This window comes from Rattus norvegicus, chromosome 11 (genome assembly GCF_021556685.1).
Source record: "Rattus norvegicus strain SHRSP/BbbUtx chromosome 11, alternate assembly SHRSP_T2T, whole genome shotgun sequence".
Taxonomy (NCBI): Eukaryota; Metazoa; Chordata; class Mammalia; order Rodentia; family Muridae; genus Rattus; species Rattus norvegicus.
The window spans coordinates 57,718,433-57,744,958 of NC_141544.1; the positions used below are offsets into that span (position 1 = coordinate 57,718,433).

The following is a 26,526-nucleotide window of genomic DNA, read 5'->3' on the forward strand; positions in this document are numbered from 1 at the left end:
CTGAAAAGCAACCACTTCAACTTCCTGTATTGAATCAAACCCCTGGACTCTGAAGTTACAGATGTCAGAGAGGAGGGCGGAACTGAAAAGAAATTCTCTGAAAAGTGCTCTTAAAATCACCGTGAGTTCTGAATTTCCTTACAAAAACTTTGGCATCTATAAGTTCTTACAAAATTTTGCATTTAAGCCTTCCTAGGTAGATTTCACTAAATTGTTTGGCCTGTTTCTAACAAACTATTCTAGGTATGAAATTGATGAACAGCCCCAAGAATTCAGGGGAATGCTACTGTTTTTCAGACAGTCTGCATGCCACCATGCCTTTACTGGATAAAATGCTAATGCTATTTGGAACTAGGCAGTAGATTTAATATTTAATTCACAAGTCGTCTGTGAGACCAGAGTTGAAAGAAAAATCAAATTTGAGAGCTAAAATGGGTAGCACAATTCAAAGCTATGACAAGCAAACTAATGAGTCACAACTGTACAAAATTTTACTTTCAGCTTTCCAGAAGTATTTATACTTGCCAGATCGTTTGTTATATTTTATTTGCTATATATTTTTCCTTTGAAAAATTAAATATATTCAAATACCAACATAAAGATACCCAGATAGAGTCATGAATAGTATACCAAGCATTTCAAATAAGAAACAATATCTTCTATTTTGCTTGGATTTCTTGAATATCAGTAGCCATATGAAAGATTTTCCCTTCCAAACATGATTTCATGGATAAAAGACCTTACAGGGAGAGATTCTGTCATAGCTGTTTTGTTTTTACAAGGTTTATGTACTCTAGAGCCTAGTACCCAGTAGATCAACAGTAGAATTAACCTGTAAAATTCCCACTTTAGCACCCAAACTAGTTTGGAAGATAGGTTAAGGCCTTCAAAAGAGTAATGGCCTTCTGGCCTAGATGTGGGCATGGAAGATAAACATGTCTTTAGCCACTTAGTAATGTAGAAATGTGCACCTCAATACCTACTACCGGAGTTGCCATTGTTATGCATGACCATGAGAACAGAATTTCTACAGCCATATGAAGAAGCAAAGAAGGAGCGTAGCAGGACACGGCTAAGAAAGCAACATAGAGTCTCTGTACTGTTTAAATACACAAATAATGTTCTCTTCAGTTAGTGGGAAATTAAAGCATCTCTCTACTTGAATTTGAAGGCTGTGAAGTAAAATGAAAGGTTGAGCCCATAAATCTCTAAGAAGCCAAGACAAAGCAACGCACCATCTGCTATGCTTCAATCTACCTTCTCGCCCTCAAAGTATCAACACCGTCATTTGTTCCTACTTTCCATCCTCTCTAGGGTTTAATCTGGATGGGTGAGCCAGTTCTGGGCTAATCAGCACTTCACAGAGGAGGCAGTAAGGTCCAAACACAGAGTTTATCTCCTTTCAACAACTCTAAACAAATCACCCAGGATACAAACATTCCAGCTAATACATTTCTCCTCATGCTAGCGGAGCTGTTTAGTTCACAGGGCCTAGCTATGTGACGCTAGTTTCTATAATTCTACAAAGTATGTAGGAATTCAACACGGAAAATGGCGAAGCTTAAGCTTTCTCTTAAAGAAAGCTGCAATGTGGACTGCATAGCTCAAGGTGGCTACTTGACTCTGGGCTGCATGGCCACAGAGGTTTAACCTTGAAATGACTGCCATACAGACTTGAGATTGTTGAACTAAGAGCCTCTCCCAGGAAGACCCTGGGAGCAATGACAGGATGTTTCAGCCTGAGCAAAACACCGGATGTCCCTGAGCGGATTCCTGAGAAGGGTTCGACCTTTTCAAAGAACATGTCCCCGGAAGACTGTTGCCTCTTTGTTATAGGAGGATATCTTGCAGTGTAGTGATTCACCTTATATCCTTGGGCATTTCCCAAACTCCCCCACCCTAAGCTTCAGTTCCCGCTTCTATTCCTGCCTCAGAGCTTTAAATGCTGTACATTTCTCTCAATAAACGAGACCTTGACAACAGAATCTTGCTTGGTCTCCTTCTTCTCTCGCCCCCCATTTAGGCCCAAGGGTAGCGCCCCTTCGGGACCCTGAATAACTGGGTCCCCGCTGGCGGGGACACTGATTGTCCTCCATCCTGACCCGTCTCTAAAAGATGGCTTGTGGCTTACAATGAAATGATTTCATGAGAGAAAGACAGCTTTTGTGATAATTCTCAATATATTCGGCAGGGGGTGGTGGTGGTGGTGGTGGTGGGCGATTCAGTTGTTCAAACACTTTGGGGAAGGACAGACAGAAGGGTTTTTCTAATGCTGGAATCAAATGCATTGTATCTTTCTGGGGTTGTGACCATTTTCTTCCTTTGATTCCGAATCTTTGTGGTACTAAATGATAGTTTTTATACGGAATGTTTAAAATAAATTAAGGAGGCTTAACACTAGTACTGTCAAGCCAGAAATGGGAACTTCATGTCTGTCGTCTGTATCTCCTGTATGGTGTCAGGATGTTAGACATCACATCCATGCTTTGTGATTTAGGAGCTTTTCCAGCTCTGTTGCCCATGAAAACACAGAAACTTGACATCTTTTTATGAAATCTGCGCAAGTCCTCAGAGAACACTTACGGAGTAATTCAGGTTATCACACTCATAGGACAGAGAAGAACATGTAATTCCCTGTTGTGAAACTCTGTTCCCAAAATTCCAAAGTGTGTTACATGGCACTGCTTCATTTTTCAATTCAATGGAGTGATTGTGAAAGAAATTGGTGAGTCTGACTATTGCTTGTCTGCCCGTCCTGGGGGTAAGTCCCTCGTGTATCGCCTGACTATAAAAGGAACTAACCATGCTGAAGGCCTTCAGAAATGCAAGTGACATTGGGTCCAGAGGCTTCTGAGTTTCATAGAGGAATATTAGTGTAGAGATTATGTGATTCTAAGGGGGGAAAGGACCCAACAGCATGTAGATAATAGGACACAGTGCACCATCCATCAGACAGTAAAAGGTCTAGTATTTTCTAGAACTCTTCCTACTCTAACACTGGAATTAGAGCAGACTGGCCGCTGTCTAATAGAATATGAGTCTAACTGTACTGCATCACTAGAAACTGAGAAACTGTCACAGCACTGAAGTATTTCAAAGATTTGGCCAGTTTCCTTTAAACACAGAATTTAGAAGTAATTTTACATCCTGGTATGCGCTATTATAGAGCACGTTTTTATGATTTCCTTTATATACTTTATGGAAAATTAGATTTGCCAAGCAAATCAAGCGCAATCAACCCCAGTTAGCATACTTTACAGAAGGCTATACAAAAATGCAAGTTCACATAATAAAATCACAGCATACAGAGCTAGTGAGAGATGCGGGCACCCAGACTGAGAACGGGGGAGAATATATTAAGTGACTATGTATCTTGTATTTCTTGCAAGGCTCCAAACCTCAAATATCCTGTTCCTTCATTGCCAGAAACCATCAAAATAACCCAGGAGGTTCCAGAAGCAAGCAAGCTAGAATTCTCAGCTGTCCTTTATATCTCAAAAGGTGGTGTAGAGGCCTTTATGAGAACACTCATTCTGAAGTCTTGATGCAGAACATCAAGGTAGCAAATTTTCCAGTAAGTTCCAAGCAAAATAAATTTTACAAAAGGCAACGATATTTTACATTTCGTGATTAATCTGGCCCATGGCTGTCAGCTGCTGAATGTCAGCAATCCCCAAGGATATTAATGTTATATGTGAGGCCTTTCTGCTATGAACTAGATCAAGACAAAAATCAAAATTATTCTGGTATTCACAGAGAACACAGGCAAAACCACGACTGCCCGCACCCTTGCTAATGCTGACGGTTTGTGCTAACAGCCATCCGGATCATCTTGCCATCTAGTTACAGGTGTGGAGATCCTCACTCACAGGTCCTCTCACTTTCTGAATGTATTCAACCAAGAGAGGCAAAGAGCCACTTCCCTTCTGCTCATCGTTCGTTTCACGTGAGACAGAAAAAAGCGAAAACTTTCCGAACATCTTCAAAGAGATCCCCAGTTCCTCAGAGTCTGTGTTCTTCAGGTTATAACTAAACAAGGGAAGCTACTCGAGTAATTTGAAATTAATGCTATATATTAAAACTGCAGAGGATGCAGCTTGGCATATGCACAAATATACCCCAAATTAAAAAGTAAGAAAGGTTCACGTAAATGAAAATACAAATATATCAACTACTGAAGAATGCAAATATATCAACTCTGAAATGTATAAATTATTGAGATCACGAATAACCTAGTTTTAAATCTTTCTTTGAAGCTTAACATAAATTGGGATGGTTCCACTTAAACTAGTGCTTAGAGAGATGCATGCTTGTACATCAGCAGAAACAAGAGAAACGTATCTCTATTTTCCATAAGGTAGATTGGTGACTAATAATGGACCTATTAAGTAATGCCAGACAGTGTTAATTTTTATTTTTTTAAAGAATGCAGTTACCAGTTCGAGGCTGCACAACTCTGGAATCTTCAGATGTTTTAGCTCCAGGTACCACCCATGGCTCTTCACTTGAAGCTACATTAGAGAGAACCAGAAGGTGCTGAATGTATTACGACAGACAGACAGACTGCTGGGATAGGTAAGTGGGTGGGAAAAACTGCAGTGCAAAGCTCATATGGATCCAATTTACAGTCACTGTATATGTAAAAGTCAATGTGCACCCAGCCAGACAGCCAACAAGCAGAAAGATCATGCAGAAGTAATAGGCATCAACCAACTACTGATTTCCCAAGCACATTAGTTCATTTGGCTTCACAGAGAAAGGGCTCTGTCGATGTGTTCTACAGAACCGATCAGCACCCGCCTTATGTAATGCTTGTGACCAAGTCCAGGACCCCATATGTGGCAGGCCAGCATTTTGTCATAGGGCTACACCTTAGCCCATCATGCACATTCAAAGCATCGGAAACAAAGCACTTCTATTTACCCAGGGAACCCCCAGGTTTCTCGGATGGGAAGGCTGTTTTCGCCTCAGGAAACTCTGGGGACCCTTTTGGAGCTGGAATAAAGCACACATAGTTAGGGCAGGGGCATAAAAACAAAAAAGCTATTTAAATGTTTCAAAGTTACTGAAATAACAAATACAAGATAAAAAATTTCACCCGTAGGTCAAACATATACTCAGTAGAATTGTTTTACTTCTGTTTCAATGAAAGATAACTGTCTTTTGAGATGTCATGTAGCCTAGGCTGTCTTGGAATTCATGATACTCCTTGTGTGTGCTGTTTCCTGTTCAGTCATTACAGGATAGAGCACCATGCCCAGTGCACAGTTCCTTCTTTGGCATTTTATCATCAAGCCAGTAAATGAGGGATTCAGGCTTGTTTTTTATCTACATTTACCAGTTGAAAATATACATGAAAATGGAATGAAAATGAAAAATACATTCGTTTATGTGTTCTTGGGTATAATTTGCTTTAATCCATACAAAGCACCAAACACATTGAATTAGAAACATCTACGTGAGAGCTTTGCAAACCATAAGGCACCTACACAACCCTATGTATATTCTGCTCTATCTGAATATTCATTCATAAAGAAATTCTAAGAATCCTAAGGGATCTATAGAAACATCTAATATGTCTTATCTGTAAAGATAAAGCTAGAAGTAAATTAAAACTTTGAAAAAAAGATAAGATACCAATTTGAAAATAAAAAGATGATGCCAATTTGTTTAGCCTTATATGATTCTGAGTGAAACAATAAAATAACAATGTCACCAGCACCACCAAAAAAAAAAAAAAAAAGACAAAAAAAATACCTATCAGTGGTGTTGTCATAGAAAAGCCTCTTTAAGGCCCTAAATTACAAATGTTTAAAAATTGCATTTAAGGTTTGGGTGTTGAGTTCTGTATTATTTGTCCTTCTTTTCTTGTTTATTGGGATAAAGTTGCCTCCAAGGGTTTCTGTTAGTCATGCATAATATCCCCAAAGTAGCATCCACCAATGCTTCATTGTTTGACGACTTTTACCTAAAGAGCTCAAAAGCAATTCAGACTCAGGGATTAGAACAGATTGTGCTGTTTCTGGTGTCTTCTCACTGAGGACTACAACAAAGAAGGACATGGTTAGCAACGTGACACTTCATAACAGACTAGTGTGCAGCAAGCAGTCCATGACTTTCATAGAAAGAGCTGGCTCTCCCTGGAAAAGTCACATAGCTGTTAGATGGGAGGTGTCTTTTAGGTCAGCATCATATGTGCACAGCCAAACACATGCTGTTCCTTTTCTTCAAGGGAAGAGAACAAATATGAAAAGCAAGATAGATTCTTTTGGGTAAAACAGCAGATAGAAACAGCAGTTACCATGAGCAACTGAAATTCTCATTAAATAGCAAGTCTCTTGGTGATTCTTCCCAAATTTAGTTGGCACAAGATTTCCCATAGCTGATCTGGGCAGAAATCCCAGAGAGAGTCAAGATTCCCAGCAGCTCTCGAGGCTTAAACGCTGTACTCTTGCCCACCAACCCACAAGATGGGTCAGAAGGGTCATGCAGTTAGTATGTAGCATCCACACCTGCCTGTTTGGTTAGTCACCAGGCATGGTGCTAACTCTTCAAGTAGAACTTGTCCAAGAAATGGGAATGTCAATTCCAGAAGCAGAAGAAGAAGAAAGGAGAAGGAGGAGAAGGAAGGAGAAGGAGGAGAAGAAAGGAGGAGGAGAAGAAAGGAGGAGGAGGAGGAAGAGAAAGGAGAAGGAGGACAAAGGAGGAGGAGGAGGAGAAAGGAGGAGGAGGAGGAGGAGGAGAAGAAGAAGAAGAAGAAGAAGAAGAAGAAGAAGAGGAAGAAGAAGAAGAAGAAGAGGAAGAAGAAGAGGAAGAGGAAGAGGAAGAGGAAGAAGAAGAAAGGAGGAGGGAGAAGAGGCATGGCAGAATAAAGCAGTGTTAAACCTGTCAGCACTGGGGTTTGCCATAATTGCTGTTCTGTTGTTGGGGGAGGGAGATGGATAGACAGTTTTTAGTATTACCCAGTGCTGTCTCTGCAGTGTCTAAAGCACTAGCCAGGGTGGGCTTAGTGCTTCTTGAAACTGTTTCCGGAGTCACTGAAAAGTAAAACATAACTTTGTGAGCTAAGAGATGGTAAACTAAGGAAGCCACTTGGGCTCAGCACACCTTCTGTTGGCCTACATATCTTCCCAATTCCCTAGGGTGACACTGCCTACTTCCCCCAGGTGCCCGGCTGCCTGTCCTCCCTGATCCGCCCTTCCCAGGGTGGGATCACCCAGGTCCTCCCCCCATGAAGCTATTTTTCACAGCAATCTGAACGTTTTGTCTTCTCTTTCTTCTTCCATGGCTTAGTGTGATGCCAATGGTACAAAGGCTCACAGTGGCTTAAGAGAATAATTAAATAGAAAAAATTTCCAGGGTTAAATAAAACAATTATGCTATTAGATTTCCTCTACACCCCACAAATAACCAGAAGAGCTTAGGCCCAGGCTGAATTGTGGGCAGTGTTCAAATGTTCAGCCTGAGAGTGGGTTCGGTGTTTTCCGTGAGCTGCTCCATTAAAGGTAATGAAGACTGTGGGTAGAAGATGTGGAGAAGTAATAACCATGAACCCCGAGATTTTAACATTCTGCAAAACCCTAGAATTTTGCAGCAAGGACACATACTAAACAATACTGGATAATAAGCACTGGGGATTACCCAAGTATTTCTGAAGTGGAAAGTTCTGGGGAGAGCTTGGCAGAAAGTTGGGAAATCTGAAGACTTTTGTCAGACATCATGCCAAAAGAAGAAAGTGTAACTTGGAAGGCTGGGCAGAACGTTTGACACAGAGACAGAGTCGTTTAACCACTGGTCACGCCTGTACTTTTCTCTGTTGTTAACCCATCAAGGCTGGACAGAATGTTTGACACAAACACAGACTCGTTTAACCACTGGTCATGCCTGTACTTTTCTCTGTATTAACCGATCACATCAAAGTTATAAAAAAGAATCAGCTTGGAATATTACCCAAGTGGATTCTACTAGTAGCTCAAATGGTTTCCACCACATCTTAGAAAGGCCCATTTCTTACAGTAAGGTCATACTCTGCTAAGATATATTCTAGTTCAATCTGCTTCATTAAGTCATTTTGTTACTGTACCAACCTTACCCTCTCTTGACCAAATGCAAGCCCCAAAATTTAGTACAAGTGCAACACCACAACACCTCAAGTTATAGAAATTTTATGAATGAAAAAGCTCATTTTTGATGAGAATGATTTAACTAATGGGGCACTTCAGGAAATGCTTGGCCATTGTTTGTTTGACAAAATCTTAGCTAAGGTGGCATTACTCTGGCCAAAACTCAGTATTTCTGAGACTAATGTAGATGTATTTGGAGAACAGACATTGGTTGTTTGGTAGTAACATTGATAAACTATGGGGACAGTGCTTCCCTCGTGTTTAAAGGTTTTTGCTCTTCTCTTTGTTTTTGTTTTTGGAGCCAAACTATACAGATTCTCTATATTAGGGCTGTTAATCTGCAGGGACATTTTTTTCCTAAACGATTTCAACGCAATTTCATAGCCAGCATTATGGATTTATGAGGGATACAAGACACTTTGTTATGTTGATCACTTGTGAAGCTAACTGGGCCATAAAAAACCAGTCTGTGGTGCTTGTACAAGAGGAAAGGCCATGGAGCACTGTAACAGCCTTAGTGTAAACTCCCTCAGCTCTGAGGGCATCTCCATTCATCATCAAAAACAAACCTCCCTTGCTACTCACTGGTCTACCAACTCTTGCTCTATTTTCATCTGTTCTTTTCCCAAGCTTAAAACCCTAGAATCTCCTATTGTTTTATGATCAAAAATCATTTTTTGTTCTTTGCTTTAAAAAAATTAGGTTTATAACTCGCTCACTATTTGAAACAAAGTTGCATTTTCTCAATAGCAGGTCTATAGTTCGCTCGCTCTTTGAAACAATGTTACATTCTTTCTTTTGCAATAGCATCTTCTTACCTGTTACTGGCTGCCCTGCCACTTTTTCAACCTCCGGCGTTTTAGATTCTGCTGGTAAAGCCAATGTTTCATTCTTAGCTGAAAAAAAGAAAGCCAATTTTCTCCCTCATAGTACAGTGCTCAACACTACCTTATTGCAAACATAATCAACCACAAAATTTATTATAGAGCTATCTGATCATTTTATGTGTAGAAGCCTATTGTCTGCCTGTATGTGTGTGTACCATGTGTGTGCCTGGTACCCACTATGGTCTGAAAAGGGACTGCAGGTACGGCTGGTTGTGAGCCATGACGTAGGTGTTAGAAATCGAACCAGGAGCACTAAGTAGTAATACGTGCCTTTAACCACTGAGCTAACGGTTTCCTTAACAACAACAAAACATTATTTATACACACCTCTTCCTGCCAGCCAGTCCGCTGTCCTGTCCCAAGGAGTAGTATGAAGAGAACACAGACTTTAAAATTCTCCCCTGTTAACCCTAGAATTTCTTTAAGATCTTAAGATTCTTAACAGGATGACAAACTCACAATGGTTACATCAATAAATCCTATCACCCAACTTAAAGTTTCTGCAAGGCATAGTCGGACCTGCAAATGTTCCTTTATTTTTATTCAAGGACAGCTAATTTTTTTAAAAAAAAGTCAATATGGATTTTTCATTATTATAGATGGTTTAAAAAATGTAACAGGTTATAACACTGAAAAATTTGAAACTCACAAGTAAGAGATACAGAAAAATAAGTTATTTGGAAAAATCTGTGGCAAAATCACAATGAACAGTGAGTGGCCTTCATTTGAGGCCCATGCTAACACATACCTTCTCATTCAGTTTCTAGGATTTTGGTGTAAAATGGGAGTTTTTCTTCCTTTTTATGCATCTTTTAGGAAACCTTTCTTTTAAACCTTGGATGTTTTCTTAAAGAACACTCCTAAATCAAAATTGCACTCCCACCAGTAAAAATTCTCAATTTCCAATCTGATATCCCCAGTCAAGTTCCTGGGATACACCAGTCCCTGGCTAGAAACTCATCTCCTTTGTGTTCTCAAAGCTTCTTGAGAACAGAAATTTTGTAGCCACCTATGGCTGGCCTCACTCTTGCAAAGTCTGCGTCCTTCCCTGAATGTAATGTGGACACAAATAAGTTTACTCCTTACAGATAGGAACGCAATTAGAAAGCAGACACATTGATTTCGGGTGTATCCATTTCTGTGGACAGGTGCAGTGTGCACTGCTCGAAGGTCAGGGTCTATGGCTACACGCATGCTCACAACACTGAAACAGGCAACAGTACTGTTCCAATCTCCTTACAAGGCAGAAAGAGTAACAAGTCTGTCTGCAATGGCCTTCACTTTAGCCTTTCATTTTATAGAATTTTTTCTCCTAATATTTACCAAGATTTTTCTCTCTTTACATTTTTCATAGTGACAGCTTTGAACCATTCTGATTGTTATCAAGTGAAGAAATCATTTGACTCACAGCTTCTCGGGAGTTCTGCTTCTCTTCTATTCAATGCGCACCACAAGAAGATGAACTCTTCAAATGTAATGTAAGGGCCCATCCAGTGTTCCCAACTTGGTTAAGGCAATTTGTTACCTTTTCCCCCTATGGTCTTGATTTTGGTAACCTCTACTTGTCTAGGAACCTAACTTTAGAACCTTTTCTCTGTCCCTGTCTGTTTCTTTGTCTCTTCTCCCTATCTCTCTGTCCATTTGCCTATCTGTTTATGTCTCTGTCCCACTGTCATTCTGTCTCTTTGTCTCTCCGTATCTCTCTGTCTCTGTGTGTGTGTGTGTGTGTGTGTGTGTGTGTGTGTGTGTGTGTGTGTGTGTGTTACTTACAGTCTCCCCTCCCTTATCTTAGACTCAGGGACCAAAAACCGATGGTTTCAGGTTCTTAGATTCAATAGCTGCCTTTAATTGGCAATCACATTAACCTAAAATTCAATCACAAATTGGAAAACACGGCAAGCCATCATCTCAAGATACATTTGTATTCTTGAGATGTATACAATGCTAATTTATTGTAAAGGGATATGGTATTTCTAAATCTGGCACACCAGATAGCCCCATAACTGGGAGATGGGAAATAGATGTAGATGAGAGAGTTCTAGCATCACTTTGCAGCCCATGAGACTTTGTCTATACTATACACACCTGCTATCACGACAGAGAGTAAAACACTATCCAACTATGGCCCAAACCTCAGTAATTCTTTCTCCTCCATTTTTTCTTTTATATTCTTTTCAACACTGTTATTTCTCTTAACTTTTGGCAGGGGGTGTCTTGGCTTTGGCAAACCCTCTGTAAGTCCCTTGGAGATGAATGTGTGCATGTGACTTCTCTTGTTTATTTATTCACACCATGTGTTCTTAGAACAAAAGCTGTTACATCTCTTGATGTCCCATGATGGGCTCTGCTGAAATGGGGTTATTATTTTTAGGATTTATTCCCTCAAAAAAATACAACTTTTCTGAATTGCAGTGATAATTAACTTTGGGAAGTTTATTTCTCCCTTGGTAATATAAAAAGTGTTTCTTTCCATGCAATTTTGTGGAGAAAAAAAAGGGAGTGTTACACAGCAAAACAATCAATTAACGAAATGAAGAGTTGCTTAGGGATTGAAAGGAAACATCTGGAAGCTATGATTCATAAATAAACTCAACTTCTAAATATATAAATATCCTCCATAACATTGTACAGTACGATAGGCTGACTGTGACTGACAGCAGTTAATGGGACATTGCAGAATAGCTGCTGGAGAGAGCAAAGACATTTCATAGTCCGAGGTGATGAATATGCCAATTATCTCGAACTCATTGTTATACTTTGCACATCCATAATGAAGTGTTGCTCATATGCAAATACATAATCACCATCAACTAAAACAAAATAAGACTTGAAACAAGATAATAAAACAAAATAATAGTCTGAAACTACTATAGCGCATAAAGACGGAATTACCTCAACATCTAGGCATAGAGAAGGATATTTTAGATAAGAAACAAGAAACAAAACCAACAAACAGGGTCTCAGAAAACCCAGAAGCTTTGGTACAGCAAACGTAACTGCAAATAAATCAGCCAAGAGGCAGTCCACAGACTGTAAGATTTTTGAGCTATAAATCTTACAGAGAATTAGTGTCTACAATACACAAGAACTATTAAAAAGAAAGCCTAAACATTAAGAAAACAATCTAAGTAAAAAATGGGCTAAAGAGAGTTCTCAAATGGAGAACCATTTAAAAAAGTGTTCCAGAAACATCCTAGAGGGTAGCTCAGTGGCGAAAGCACTTGTCACAGAAGATTAGAGAGCTCAGACCCCCCGAAGCTTACTGAATGTCATGTGGGCATGCATGGTGGCCCATCTTATCATTCTGCCCTCAGAAGGCAGAGACACAGGATTCCCAGAACAAGATGGCAGGCAAGAGTGACCAGAACAGTAAGCTTATGTTTGATAAGGAATCATTCAGGATGATTTACAGATAAACCTCCCTCAGTCCTCCATGTGTACACATACACGTATCTATGATCATGCATACATATATATACACACATACAAACACACATACATTAACTCACATATACCACCCAGTACACATGAAAACAGAAAAAGAACTCAACATCCTTCAAACTATCCTAGTATTTTGTCTCACTTCAGTCAGAATGGTCGTCATCTAAGTTTCAGACCTACTGCCAGAGAAACAACTTTGAGCCCAATCTGATAGTCAAATGCAGCTACCAGAATTATTCTCTTTGAAGGGGATCTTGCTGGTGTTTTCTACCTCACATAATTTGTACCCAAATTCTTTCTAGAAGGCGGCAGCAATATCGTTGCAAAGCACACAATCATCCTTATGTTCCTTTTATGTCAGCTCCCCCTGAAAATACCTAATGGCTGCTCAATGAATATAATTCAGGAAAATTCAGAAAGTACACCTATTCAACGGGTGCATTCCAGATGCCAATGCCCAGTTCTCTTCCACATGTATATGCATACATATAAAATAGCTTTTCTTACAGTTCCTCCTCCTCATTATTTTGCCCTCAAATGACTCATCTGAAATATTCCTTACATAGTCACAGTGCTAGTGTGTGTTGAAAAGCCTTTGCTTACCTAATTGTGCCTTGAGAGCATCCGAAATCTCAAGCATTATGGATGAGGGAAGTTTTACAGTGGAATCGTTAAGACCAGGAATAATAAGATGAACTGTAAAGAAATTAAAGATATAAGTGTAAGAAGAGGAAGAAAATCTATCAGTCAAAAACAAACCGTGGGGAATCATAAAGCAGAACCAAAAGGTTGATACTTCCTTCCTGGTTAACTTTAACTCCACATTAAAAATGCAGAAATATATGACCTCGCCTTTTTAAATAGTGTTTCCCATATCTAGAACTCATCAACAGAAATCCCTTGGGTTCAAATTCACAGGCTCAAAATTTTCCCATTGGCTACAACAATTTCCATCCCCACTTTTAACATGCCAAGATACAGGTGGTGTCTCTTGGGTGGTAGCTTAGAATGGACACAGCCAAGAAGTTAAAAACAGTAAAATGAAGGGGCGCTAATTTAGTACACTTGCTCATAGTACAAAACCCCATTAGAAGCATATTGTTCTAATGATAGCCTAGATTGCCCATTCTAGATACACATTTTACGATGGACTTACCCAATATTGTTCCTCCAAAAGGAATCTTGTCTGGGGACTTGGTTGAAGCCCTGTGGGTAACATTCTGAATCACTGGTGAAATATAAGAAGACAACAGTGTGGTAGGGATGAGCACAGGAACCAATACAAAGCTGAGAGTGTAAAGTTACTGTCCCTCGACAGTCTGAATCTAAACGTATCAATTAGGGGAAGCAACCCAGTGGGTTGGCTACAGAGTCAACAGAAGAATTAGATATGCCTTCCCTTACCATCCTTTTGGTAACAAAGCCTGTCTTTATCATTCTAGCACAAAGTATCCCATTCTAAATACTGGAAAATTCTGTCTCTACTCTCTGTGCGTTCTGCCCTCCCCACAAAGCAAAGAAGAACTAGCATAAAATACTGCAATGCCAAAACAATATGAAGTTAGAAAACATATCTTCAAATCAAAGAGTCTTTCAGTGACTGCAGTTGGCCCTGGCCCTGCCTTTAGTTTATGCTTAGGGCATTGTGTTTTCTTAAAAGGAAGAATTGTTTTTAAGGCTTTAGCGCTCTTACACCAAGAGATTTTTTTTCTGGAAATAATGGAGTCATTTTAATAATTTGAAAACTGGAAGCCGAGACAAAAAATACTAGACACTGAAATGAAATACAGCATTGTAATTCTTTTTTTTTTTTATTAACTGGAGTATTTCTTATACACATTTCAAGTGTTATTCCCTTTCCCGGTTTCCGGGCAAACATCCCCCTCCCCCTTCCCCTTCCTTATGGGTATTCCCCTCCCAACCCTCCCCCCATTGCCGCTCTCCCCCCATAGACTAGTTCACTGGGGGTTCAGTCTTAGCAGGACCCAGGGCTTCCCCCTCCACTGGTGCTCCCACTAGGATATTCATTGCTACCTATGGGGTCAGAGTCCAGGGTCAGTCCATGTATAGTCTTTAGGTAGTGGCTTAGTCCCTGGAAGCTCTGGTTGCTTGACATTGTTGTACTTTTTGGGTCTCGAGCCCCTTCAAGCTCTTCCAGTTCTTTCTCTGATTCCTTCAACAGGGGACCTATTCTCAGTTCAGTGGTTTGCTGCTGGCATTCGCCTCTGTATTTGCTGTATTCTGGCTGTGTCTCTCAGGAGAGATCTACATCCGGCTCCTGTCGTTTTGCTTCATCCATCTTGTCTAATTGGGTGGCTGTATATGTATGGGCCACATGTGGGGCAGGCTCTGAATGGGTGTTCCTTCAGTCTCTGTTTTAATCTTTGCCTCTCCCTTCCCTGCCAAGGGTATTCTTTTTCCTCATTTAAAGAAGGAGTGAAGCATTCACATTTTGATCATCCGTCTTGAGTTTCGTTTGTTCTAGGGATCCAGGGTAATTCAAGCATTTGGGCTAATAGCCACTTATCAATGAGTGCATACCATGTATGTCTTTCTGTGATTGGGTTAGCTCACTCAGGATGATATTTTCCAGTTCCAACCATTTGCCTACGAATTTCATAAACTCGTTGTTTTTGATAGCTGAGTAATATTCCATTGTGTAGATGTACCACATTTTCTGTATCCATTCCTCTGTTGAAGGGCATCTGGGTTCTTTCCAGTTTCTGGCTATTATAAATAAGGCTGCGATGAACATAGTGGAGCACGTGTCTCTTTTATATGTTGAGGCATCTTTTGGGTATATGCCCAAGAGAGGTATAGCTGGATCCTCAGGCAGTTCAATGTCCAATTTTCTGAGGAACCTCCAGACTGATTTCCAGAATGGTTTTACCAGTCTGCAATCCCACCAACAATGGAGGAGTGTTCCTCTTTCTCCACATCCTCGCCAGCATCTGCTGTCACCTGAGTTTTTGATCTTAGCCATTCTCACTGGTGTGAGGTGAAATCTCAGGGTTGTTTTGATTTGCATTTCCCTTATGACTAAAGATGTTGAACATTTCTTTAGGTGTTTCTCAGCCATTCGGCATCCTCAGCTGTGAATTCTTTGCTTAGCTCTGAACCCCATTTTTTAATAGGGTTATTTGTTTCCCTGCGGTCTAACTTCTTGAGTTCTTTGTATATTTTGGATATAAGGCCTCTATCTGTTGTAGGATTGGTAAAGATCTTTTCCCAATCTGTTGGTTGCCGTTTTGTCCTAACCACAGTGACCTTTGCCTTACAGAGGCTTTGCAGTTTTATGAGATCCCATTTGTCGATTCTTGATCTGAGAGCATAAGCCATTGGTGTTTTGTTCAGGAAATTTTTTCCAGTGCCCATGTGTTCCAGATGCTTCCCTAGTTTTTCTTCTATTAGTTTGAGTGTGTCTGGTTTGATGTGGAGGTCCTTGATCCACTTGGACTTAAGCTTTGTACAGGGTGATAAGCATGGATCGATCTGCATTCTTCTACATGTTGCCCTCCAGTTGAACCAGCACCATTTGCTGAAAATGCTATCTTTTTTCCATTGGATGGTTTTGGCTCCTTTGTCAAAAATCAAGTGACCATAGGTGTGTGGGTTCATTTCTGGGTCTTCAATTCTATTCCATTGGTCTATCTGTCTGTCTCTGTACCAATACCATGCAGTTTTTATCACTATTGCTCTGTAATACTGCTTGAGTTCAGGGATAGTGATTCCCCCTGAAGTCCTTTTATTGTTGAGGATAGCTTTAGCTATCCTGGGTTTTTTGTTATTCCAGATGAATTTGCAAATTGTTCTGTCTAACTCTTTGAAGAATTGGATTGGTATTTTGATGGGGATTGCATTGAATCTGTAGATTGCTTTTGGTAAAATGGCCATTTTTACTATATTAATCCTGCCAATCCATGAGCATGGGAGATCTTTCCATCTTCTGAGGTCTTCTTCAATTTCTTTCCTCAGTGTCTTGAAGTTCTTATTGTACAGATCTTTTACTTGCTTGGTTAAAGTCACACCGAGGTACTTTATATTATTTGGGTCTATTATGAAGGGTGTCGTTTCCCTAATTTCTTTCTCGGTTTGTTTCTCTTTTGTATAGAGGAAGGCAACTGATTTATTTGAGTTAATTTTATACCCAGCCACTTTGCTGAAGTTGTTTATCAGCTTTAATAGTTCTCTGGTGGAACTTTTGGGATCACTTAAATATACTATCATGTCATCTGCAAATAGTGATATTTTGACCTCTTCTTTTCCGATCTGTATCCCCTTGACCTCCTTTTGTTGTCTGATTGCTCTGGCTAGAACTTCAAGAACTATATTGAATAAGTAGGGAGAGAGTGGGCAGCCTTGTCTAGTCCCTGATTTTAGTGGGATTGCTTCAAGTTTCTCTCCATTTAGTTTAATGTTAGCAACTGGTTTGCTGTATATGGCTTTTACTATGTTTAGGTATGAGCCTTGAATTCCTATTCTTTCCAGGACTTTTATCATGAAGGGGTGTTGAATTTTGTCAAATGCTTTCTCAGCATCTAATGAAATGATCATGTGGTTCTGTTCTTTCAGTTTGTTTATATAATGGATCACGTTGATGGTTTTCCATATATTAAACCATCCCTGCATGCCTGGGATGAAGCCTACTTGATCGTGGTGGATGATTGTTTTGATGTGCTCTTGAATTCGGTTTGCCAGAATTTTATTGAGTATTTTTGCGTCGATATTCATAAGGGAAATTGGTCTGAAGTTCTCTTTCTTTGTTGGGTCTTTGTGTGGTTTAGGTATAAGAGTAATTGTGGCTTCGTAGAAGGAATTCAGTAGGGCTCCATCTGTTTCAATTTTGTGGAATAGTTTGGATAATATTGGTATGAGGTCTTCTATGAAGGTTTGATAGAATTCTGCACTAAACCCGTCTGGACCTGGGCTCTTTTTGGTTGGGAGACCTTTAATGACTGCTTCTATTTCCTTAGGAGTTATGGGGTTGTTTAACTGGTTTATCTGTTCCTGATTTAACTTCGATACCTGGTATCTGTCTAGGAAGTTGTCCATTTCCTGAAGATTTTCAAGTTTTGTTGAATATAGGTTTTTATAGTAAGATCTGATGATTTTTTGAATTTCCTCTGAATCTGTAGTTATGTCTCCCTTTTCATTTCTGATTTTGTTAATTTGGCCGCACTCTCTGTGTCCTCTCGTTAGTCTGGCTAAGGGTTTATCTATCTTGTTGATTTTCTCAAAGAACCAACTTTTGGTTCTGTTGATTCTTTCTATGGTCCTTTTTGTTTCTACTTGGTTGATTTCAGCTCTGTGTTTGATTATTTCCTGCCTTCTACTCCTCCTGGGTGTATTTGCTTCTTTTTGTTCTAGAGCTTTTAGGTGTGCTGTCAAGCTGCCTACATATGCTCTTTCCTGTTTCTTTCTGCAGGCACTCAGTGCTATGAGTTTTCCTCTTAGCACAGCTTTCATTGTGTCCCATAAGTTTGGGTATGTTGTACCTTCATTTTCATTAAATTCTAAAAAGTTTTTAATTTCTTTCTTTATTTCTTCCTTGACCAGGTTATCATTGAGTAGAGCATTGTTCAATTTCCACGTATATGTGAGCATTCTTCCCTTATTGTTATTGAAGACCAGTTTTAGGCCGTGGTGGTCCGATAGCACGCATGGGATTATTTCTATCTTTCTGTACCTGTTGAGGCCCGTTTTTTGACCAATTATATGGTCAATTTTGAAGAAAGTGCCATGAGGAGCTGAGAAGAAGGTATATCCTTTTGCTTTAGGATAGAATGTTCTATAAATATCTGTTAAGTCCATTTGGCTCATGACTTCTCTTAGTCTGTCGACATCACTGTTTAATTTCTGTTTCCATGATCTGTCCATTGATGAGAGTGGGGTGTTGAAATCTCCCACTATTATTGTGTGAGGTGCAATGTGTGTTTTGAGCTTTAGTAAGGTTTCTTTTACGTATGTAGGTGCCCTTGTATTTGGGGCATAGATATTTAGGATTGAGAGTTCATCTTGGTGGATTTTTCCTTTGATGAATATGAAGTGTCCTTCCTTATCTTTTTTGATGACTTTTAGTTGGAAATTGATTTTATTTGATATTAGAATGGCTACTCTGGCTTGCTTCTTCTGACCATTTGCTTGGAAAGTTGTTTTCCAGCCTTTCACTCTGAGGTAGTGTCTGTCTTTGTCTCTGAGGTGTGTTTCCTGTAGGCAGCAGAATGCAGGGTCCTCGTTGCGTATCCAGTTTGTTAATCTGTGTCTCTTTATTGGGGAGTTGAGGCCATTGATGTTGAGAGATATTAAGGAATAGTGATTATTGCTTCCTGTTATATTCATATTTGGATGTGAGGTTATGTTTGTGTGCTTTCATTCTCTTTGTTTTGTTGCCAAGACGATTAGTTTCTTGCTTCTTCTAGGGTATAGCTTGCCTCCTTATGTTGTGCTTTACCATTTATTATCCTTTGTAGTGCTGGATTTGTAGAAAGATATTGTGTAAATTTGGTTTTGTCATGGAATATCTTGGTTTCTCCATCAAGGTTAATTGAGAGTTTTGCTGGATACAGTAACCTGGGCTGGCATTTGTGTTCTCTTAGGGTCTGTATGACATCAGTCCAGGATCTTCTGGCCTTCATAGTTTCTGGCGAGAAGTCTGGTGTGATTCTGATAGGTCTGCCTTTATATGTTACTTGACCTTTTTCCCTTACTGCTTTTAATATTCTTTCTTTATTTTGTGCGTTTGGTGTTTTGACAATTATGTGACGGGAGGTGTTTCTTTTCTGGTCCAATCTATTTGGAGTTCTGTAGGCTTTTTGTATGTCTATGGGTATCTCTTTTTTTAGGTTAGGGAAGTTTTCTTCTATGATTTTTGTTGAAGATATTTACTGGTCCTTTGAGCTGGGAGTCTTCACTCTCTTCTATACCTATTATCCTTAGTTTTGATCTTCTCATTGAGTCCTGGATTTCCTGTATGTTTTGGACCAGTAGCTTTTTCCGCTTTACATTATCTTTGACAGTTGAGTCAATGATTTCTATAGAATCTTCTGCTCCTGAGATTCTCTCTTCCATCTCTCGTATTCTGTTGGTGAAGCTTGTATCTACAGCTCCTTGTCTCTTCTTTTGGTTTTCTATATCCAGGGTTGTTTCCATGTGTTCTTTCTTGATTGCTTCTATTTCCATTTTTAATTCCTTCAACTGTTTGATTGTGTTTTCCTGGAATTCTTTCAGGGATTTTTGTGTCTCCTCTCTATGGGCTTCTACTTGTTTATTTATGTTTTCCTGGAATTCTTTCAGGGATTTTTGTGTCTCCTCTCTATGGGCTTCTACTTGTTTATTTATGTTTTCCTGGAATTCTTTCAGGCATTTTGTGATTCCTCTCAGTAGGCTTCTACTTTTTCTCTAAGGGAGTTCTTCACGTCTTTCTTGAAGTCCTCCAGCATCATGATCAAAAATGATTTTGAAACTAGATCTTGCTTTTCTGGTGTGTTTGGATATTCCATGTTTGTTTTGATGGGAGAATTGGGCTCCGATGGTGCCATGTAGTCTTGGTTTCTGTTGCTTGGGTTCCTGCGCTTGCCTCTCGCCATCAGATTATCTCTAGTGTTACTTTGTTCTGCTATTTCTGACAGTGGCTAGACTGTCCTATAAGCCTGTGTGTCAGGAGTGCTGTAGACCTGTTTTCCTCTCTTTCAGTCAGTTATGGGGCCAGAGTGTTCTGCTTTCGGGCGTGTAGTTTTTTCTCTCTACAGGTCTTCAGCTGTTCCTGTGGGCCTGTGTCTTGAGTTCACCAGGCAGCTTTCTTGCAGCAGAAAATTTGGTCTTACCTGTGGTCCTGAGGCTCAAGTTCGCTCGTGGGGTGCTGCCCACGGGCTCTCTGCAGTGGCAGCAACCAGGAAGACCTGTGCCGCCCCTTCCAGGAGCTTCAGTGCACCAGGGTTCCAGATGGTCTTTGGCTTTTTCCTCTGGCGTCCGAGATGTGTGTGCAGAGAGCAGTCTCTTCTGGTTTCCCAGGCTTGTCTGCCTCTCTGAAGGTTTAGCTCTCCCTCCCACGGGATTTGGGTGCAGAGAACTGTTTATCCGGTCTGTTTCCTTCAGGTTCCAGAGGTGTCTCAGGCAGGAGTCCTGCCGCTCCTGGGCCCTCCCCCACGGGAGCCCAGAGGCCTTATACAGTTTCCTCTTGGGCCAGGGATGTGGGCAGGGGTGAGCAGTGTTGGTGGTCTCTTCTGCTCTGCAGCCTCAGGAGTGCCCACCTGACCAGGCGGTTGGGTCTCTCTCTCCCGGGGTCTGGGAGCAGAGAGCTGCTGCGGGCCGGGATCCGCGGGTGTTGGACTTCCCCAGCATTGTAATTCTTAAACCATGGACATCTTTACTTTCCCTAAGTGACCGCTAAATCAGAGTTTTCATCCTCAATATCCTAAATAGTCTAGTAATTGTTTTCCTTGCGTATGCTAACTTAATCCTAAGTAAAGATCCACGTGTCTAACTATTATATCAAGCATAGCACATGATACAACTGTTTTGTTGCCCAAATGGTATGATTTATTGACGGGCTTTCATATTGGTACCACAGCCAAAATTATGTACGAATCACAAACTTACTTACACTAATTCCTTCAAATATTTTACCAAACATCATTGTTAGAAAAATTGAGAAAACAGACACTGTATATTTATATTAGTTGAACAGACTCCTACAATAATTCCTGAATACACCAGACTAATTACCTTGCTTGATGATTGTTATTGGAATTAGCTTCCGTGGGACATATGCTGGCTGAAAAGAGAGAAAGAAAGTCAGCTTTTACATCAGTATTAATTAAAACAAATCAGAATTCTGAGAGGAGTTCTTTCTTGTCTTCAGTAAAATCACCCACAATGGAGGCTTAATAGTCGCTTAATAGATATTTAGCACATACGCTGGCCTACATTGAACTGAACTCATTTTTTTCCCACAGAGAAAACCAGAACCTCACAGAAGCAAGTCTTCAAAACTCCCATTTACTTAGAGATTGTAGTAGAGAAGAAACTAAGTCCTCTCTGTATAGGGAGCTCCTTTGTATTTTGTATGAGATATGGCCCGGCCAAGCATCCTCTTCACCCTTTCTATCAGAAAGATGCCGAGCTGCATACTATCTTTTAAAAGCAATCAAGTCAAATGATTTGAGCATGGCCGACTAGTGCCATTGTTACTGCAGGTACTATAATCTCCACGAGTTTTTAGTGCCACCATTGATTGACCAGGAGAGAAGAACAGTGACTTGGAACTAGGTATTTCTTAAAATTCCTGAACGCGATCATTCTGCCATGCTGCCCCGATTTATACATGGGCAACTCTGAATTGGAAGGTCATGACCCCAGAGGATAATTTGGATGACATCACCCAAACTGTCTTCCAAGGCCCATGGGATGTTTGGATGTCACACGGTGCCTAGGGATAGGTTTAGATGCTAAAGTGGATTCATTGACAGACGTAATCACACAGCCAAAGGAGAGGCAGATGAGAGACGTGTGAAGAGAGGTGGTAATGAGAACAGCAGGAAATCCAAATAGGAGGATTAGAGATGAGTCGTTGAAAGTACAAACGGCCGATTTTTGGCACTTGGTTCAACTTGCATACACAGAATAGACACAGCATGTGCAGATCTGCCTATTTTGAATGTGCGCTGAATGTGAGACACTAATAAATTGGGCATTTGCAGTTGTGAGTAAAAGACCATGATAACGTTATTTTTCAGGATGGTATAAGACATGGTAACAAGAGGCCACAACACCAATCTTATTCTTGGCTCTCTCTCTTCCTATACCATGTTTAAAACTGTAAAGGAATCTACTATTATTATTAGATATTTGTTTTTAAAGTATAATCTCTATGCATTGATCCAGATAGTTATCAACTGGGTATAGATAACTATGTGTGTGAGTACATCTATTATAATTGAAAACAACTTCATTACCCAAAGTCTGGGTTTTATTTAATAATCTATAGTTCAAATGGTTTGCTTCTATTTAATATCCTGAAAAAATATGAAGACTATAGGTATAAATTTAAACTTACAGTATAACCCAATTTTATAATACATACACATATACATACATACACAATACATACACCATACATACATACATACATACATACATACATACATACATACATAAAACAGACTAGAAGGAAATACATAATTAAAACAGTAGTTATTATAAGTTGGCATTAATATTTTTTTCTTTTCTTTTTTTCAGAGCTGGGGACTGAACCCAGGGCCTTGCACTTGCTAGGCAAGCGCTCTACCACTGAGCTAAATCCCCAGTCCCAAGTTGGCATTAATTTTTATGCATATACCTTTATTTGCAAAGTTCTTGAAAGAAGTGTGTTACAATACCTATATTCAGAAAAAGATGTTTTCACGTTACTTTGTCTGTCATACATGTTTCTAAACTGCAATTTAGGTCATTGCCATGATTGAATATTAACTTTGCCATTATTTTCTTAGGCAAGAACAGGGAAACCATATGAATAGAAGGAAAAAATAAAATAAACCTTCATAGTAAAGAAAAAGATTATTAGCTATGAGCTCACAGTGGCAGGAAGATCACTGCTGGCTTCATCACTGTGGCACGTATACACAGTCGTCACTGAAGAAGGTCCCTGTCACTTAAGGCTGCCCCACACACCAATCTAACAGTAACCAGCCACTGTTCTGCTTGTAATAGGGAAGCGCCCCCAGCATATCTCTTTACCTACCACTTCTAAGAATGTTTTTACATGCGAACAGTTCATATTTAGTTTCCTTGCAATTTATAGTTTTATATTTATCTATAAGCATGTAATGCTTATGAGATAAGTGTGATGTTTTGACAAAACTATACATTGTAACCCATCATTCTTTTGGTCAGAAATTTGAAATGCATTTCAATACATTTATTTGTTGCTCTCTTTTGTACGCTCATTCTCAAGAACCTCTTGCTCCTGTCTACCAGAAACTAGCATGTCCTTCTTCCTCAGTATCCCTTTTCCCACCCTAAGCCACCACAGTATTCTCTATAGCTATGAGATTAAAACTTATGAGATTCTGCATGCCAGGTAGAGCAAGTTCCGGTTACAAGAGAGCATCGTAAGTAGGAAACCAGATTATCTTTCTATTACTAACAGGTCGGGTCTAAAACGACAGTTAGAAAGAAGTCTGTATATCCAGCTTGTTTTCCCTATGAGTCCTATCATAGTATTCTGCAGAATGTGACATTTCTCAAGGACTTCTGGCACACTCTAGCAGAAATGCCTACACATGGCTGTGTTGATCACCTTCTAACTGAATTACACCAATTTACAGCTCTTAAGTGGCACTGATTTGTCTCAGATAATCTTTTTTTGTTGACAAATGGAAAATATTCCACTCATCACATGAATGGAACAAAGTTTCTGTTCTGAGTTCTTTCTTGAGTACTAACCAATGTTTTATTAAGCTGATGACAAGAATATAGGTACAGGCTGTGCTGCCAAAAGTAAGGAAGTGAAATGCTGCAGAAAGCATTTCATTCTAGACCTGTAATTGCTCTCTTGCCTAAGCTGTAATCCAAAGGCTGAGAGCAGTCCAGTGAACAAATATCTCTACATCCCCGAAGATAGGTTTGAGGGGATCAAGAAAGTCCAGCTATCCACTGTCTACCAAATACAAAAGTTCCCAGCAGGAAATCCACACTGAATCCTTCCTCTGTGTCTGCTCTGTGAAGTAAAAGTAGAAGAAAACATCTAGAAAACAAAATATAGTAGTTCTTAAGATGCCAAGATTTAATCAATTATAGCCCAATTTCGTTTGAGCTTTATTTTCAATGCCTAAAAAAAAAAAAAAAAAAAAAAAAAAAGTTCTACCCTTTTCTGTTTTCATAGGCTTGTTCCTAGGAAACAAGGATGAATGGATGCTTGGTCATAGGTATACATGATAAGGAACTAGGGTATGGTGAGTATGGGCCAGTGTTGTACTATGCCTTGAGTATGTCTCAAAATACACATTAGAAACTTATCCTTCAGTACAACAGTATTTGCAGGTGTAAGTTAGAGGAGGTGGTTACATCATCACTGAGAAGTGAGATAGCAAACAGTACTATGGGCTTCCTAATTATCCTACCTGGTCTCTTGTCAACTCAACACAAGCTAGTTATCTGGGAAGAGGAACCTCAATCAAGAAAATGCCTCCATGGGACTGCCTATAGGCAAGTCTGTGGAGACAGTTTCTTGATTGATGACTAATGTGAACAGGCCCAGGTCATAGGGACAGTGCCAGTCCTGGGCAAGTGGTCTTGAGTTGTATAAGAAAACAGGCTGATCAAGTCATGGGGAGCAAGCATTCCTCAATGGCATCTACTTCAGTTTCTGCCTTCAGGTTTCTCCTTGAGTCACTGCCCAACTTCCCTTGATCATGGAACTGTAATCTGTGAAGCAAAACAAACCCTTTCTTTCTCAAATTTCTTGCACTCATGGTGTTTGCTACAGCAATAGAAACCCAATGAAGAAACAAACAAAACGCTAAGCCTGCCCTCCTCTCCCTCTTTTCCTTTTGCTTCCTGCCATATGATGACATACTGTGAAGGCTTTTACCAGATGCCAGCTCCTTGGACTTAGAATTCCCTACTTTTAGAATTCTATACAGCATACATCTATGGTTGTGATCCCGGTTATGTCAACTTGACACACAAGTTATTTTAAAGGAGGAAACACTAACTGAGAAAAAGCCTCCATAAGATCCAGCTGTAAGGCAATTTGTTGTTGTCATGTTATTATATTTTTACCATGATTACTTTGATTGTGCAGGAATAAATACAGTAGCCACAGCCACACAAGATGAAGATTGTTAAATTCGCATTTTACGCCATACTAATTCCCTCCTTGATACTATATTGAAAATGAGCATTATTTCATATTAGTGCTAATCAAGGCAACTATTAGGAGGTCTGTCCATTTGGCATTTTTTGTAGCATCTGAGTGTCCATGGAGGATTTACCTTTTTTTTCAGGCCCTGCAAAGTTCCATTTAGGAAGAGGTGAAGGGGTGTTTGAAATTTAACTGCAAGGGCTCAAGGGCCAAATGACATGAGAAGCACTTGGCCATTTTTAAATTCGGCTTTTAATTCACTTTAGGATGATCTAATGAAAGTTACAAAACATAGTATTTCAGTCTAACATCTGGATAAAATTGACTTTAACGTGCTCCTTTTGAAAGTGTTCAAGTTTCTGGTTAACTGGAATAAGACATAAACCCCTTCGGTTGTCACACAGTGTGGGCTGGCACGGTGCTTCGGTTTGAATGTGCCCTTCAAAAACATGTGTTAGGAGCTGAACCCTCAGTGCAACCATGTTGAGAAGTAGAGATTTTAAGAGGGGACTCTGAGGGACCCTCCATTTTCTGGGAGTAGCTTTCTTAAAATAAGTTGACTTTGAATGGAAAACGAAATGGTAGCATTCTACCATAGTTCACAGGAACACAGATTCTGAGGAAAATGGAGTCAAATAACTTTATATTTCAAAATACATTCAAATGAAATACATACTTCAATAATTTGTGGTGTTTGCTGAATACACTAGACTAAAAAATTTTAGAGAAACAATATATTTAAATTTTAGCCATTTGATTTTTAAATAAAACCTAGTATCAAACATTAGGTAATGGGCATATACTTTAAATAAAAAGTGTGTAATCTATTGCATATAAGGAATAAATAAAAATATTACATTAAAAGAAAGAGACTCTGAAAAAGAACACATCACAAATATTATAAGCATTTTCTACTTGATATTTTATATGATGCATTTACATTATATATGAAGAATCACAGCATTGCAAATGCTAACACTTTCTGTTATTTAGAGATAAAGATAGGACTGACATCATTGAAGGTACTAACAACGAATAGAACAAAGGCACTAACCAATCAGCAGAGACCCAGCCACATGTTCTTAGCACAACTTGAGTGGGGCCTGCCAAGAGAATACATGCCTAGTCATGTAAATTACCACACGCAATCTGGCCATGGGCATAAGATGGGGTGATTTAATGCACAAACTTTTAGCTTAATTATTAATTTTTT

The 26,526-nt window shown here is 39.6% G+C and overlaps 1 protein-coding gene across 50 annotated transcripts in view; it reads right to left on the reverse strand.

Annotated features, from left to right (window-relative positions):
- The window catches only part of Abi3bp (ABI family member 3 binding protein), a 216,700-nt gene that overhangs the window by 86,171 nt on the left and 104,003 nt on the right, over nt 1-26,526 (reverse strand). For 33 of the 50 annotated variants that reach the window (XR_015633416.1, XR_015633403.1, XR_015633399.1 and 30 more), the window contains exons 7-14: nt 21,176-21,224; nt 13,608-13,679; nt 13,055-13,147; nt 8,942-9,019; nt 6,963-7,037; nt 5,969-6,043; nt 4,924-4,995; nt 4,437-4,511 (exon numbers count right to left, since the gene is read on the reverse strand). Coding sequence is in view for 31 of the 50 variants with exons in the window: in XM_087577312.1 (XP_087433438.1) it covers nt 4,437-4,511; nt 4,924-4,995; nt 5,969-6,043; nt 6,963-7,037; nt 8,942-9,019; nt 13,055-13,147; nt 13,608-13,679; nt 21,176-21,224 (589 nt within the window). In the remaining 19 variants the exon portion in view is untranslated. The remainder of the gene's footprint in view (nt 1-4,436; nt 4,512-4,923; nt 4,996-5,968; nt 6,044-6,962; nt 7,038-8,941; nt 9,020-13,054; nt 13,148-13,607; nt 13,680-21,175; nt 21,225-26,526) is intronic. The other 17 variants (XR_015633409.1, XR_015633408.1, XR_015633402.1 and 14 more) reach the window with 4 other exon arrangements.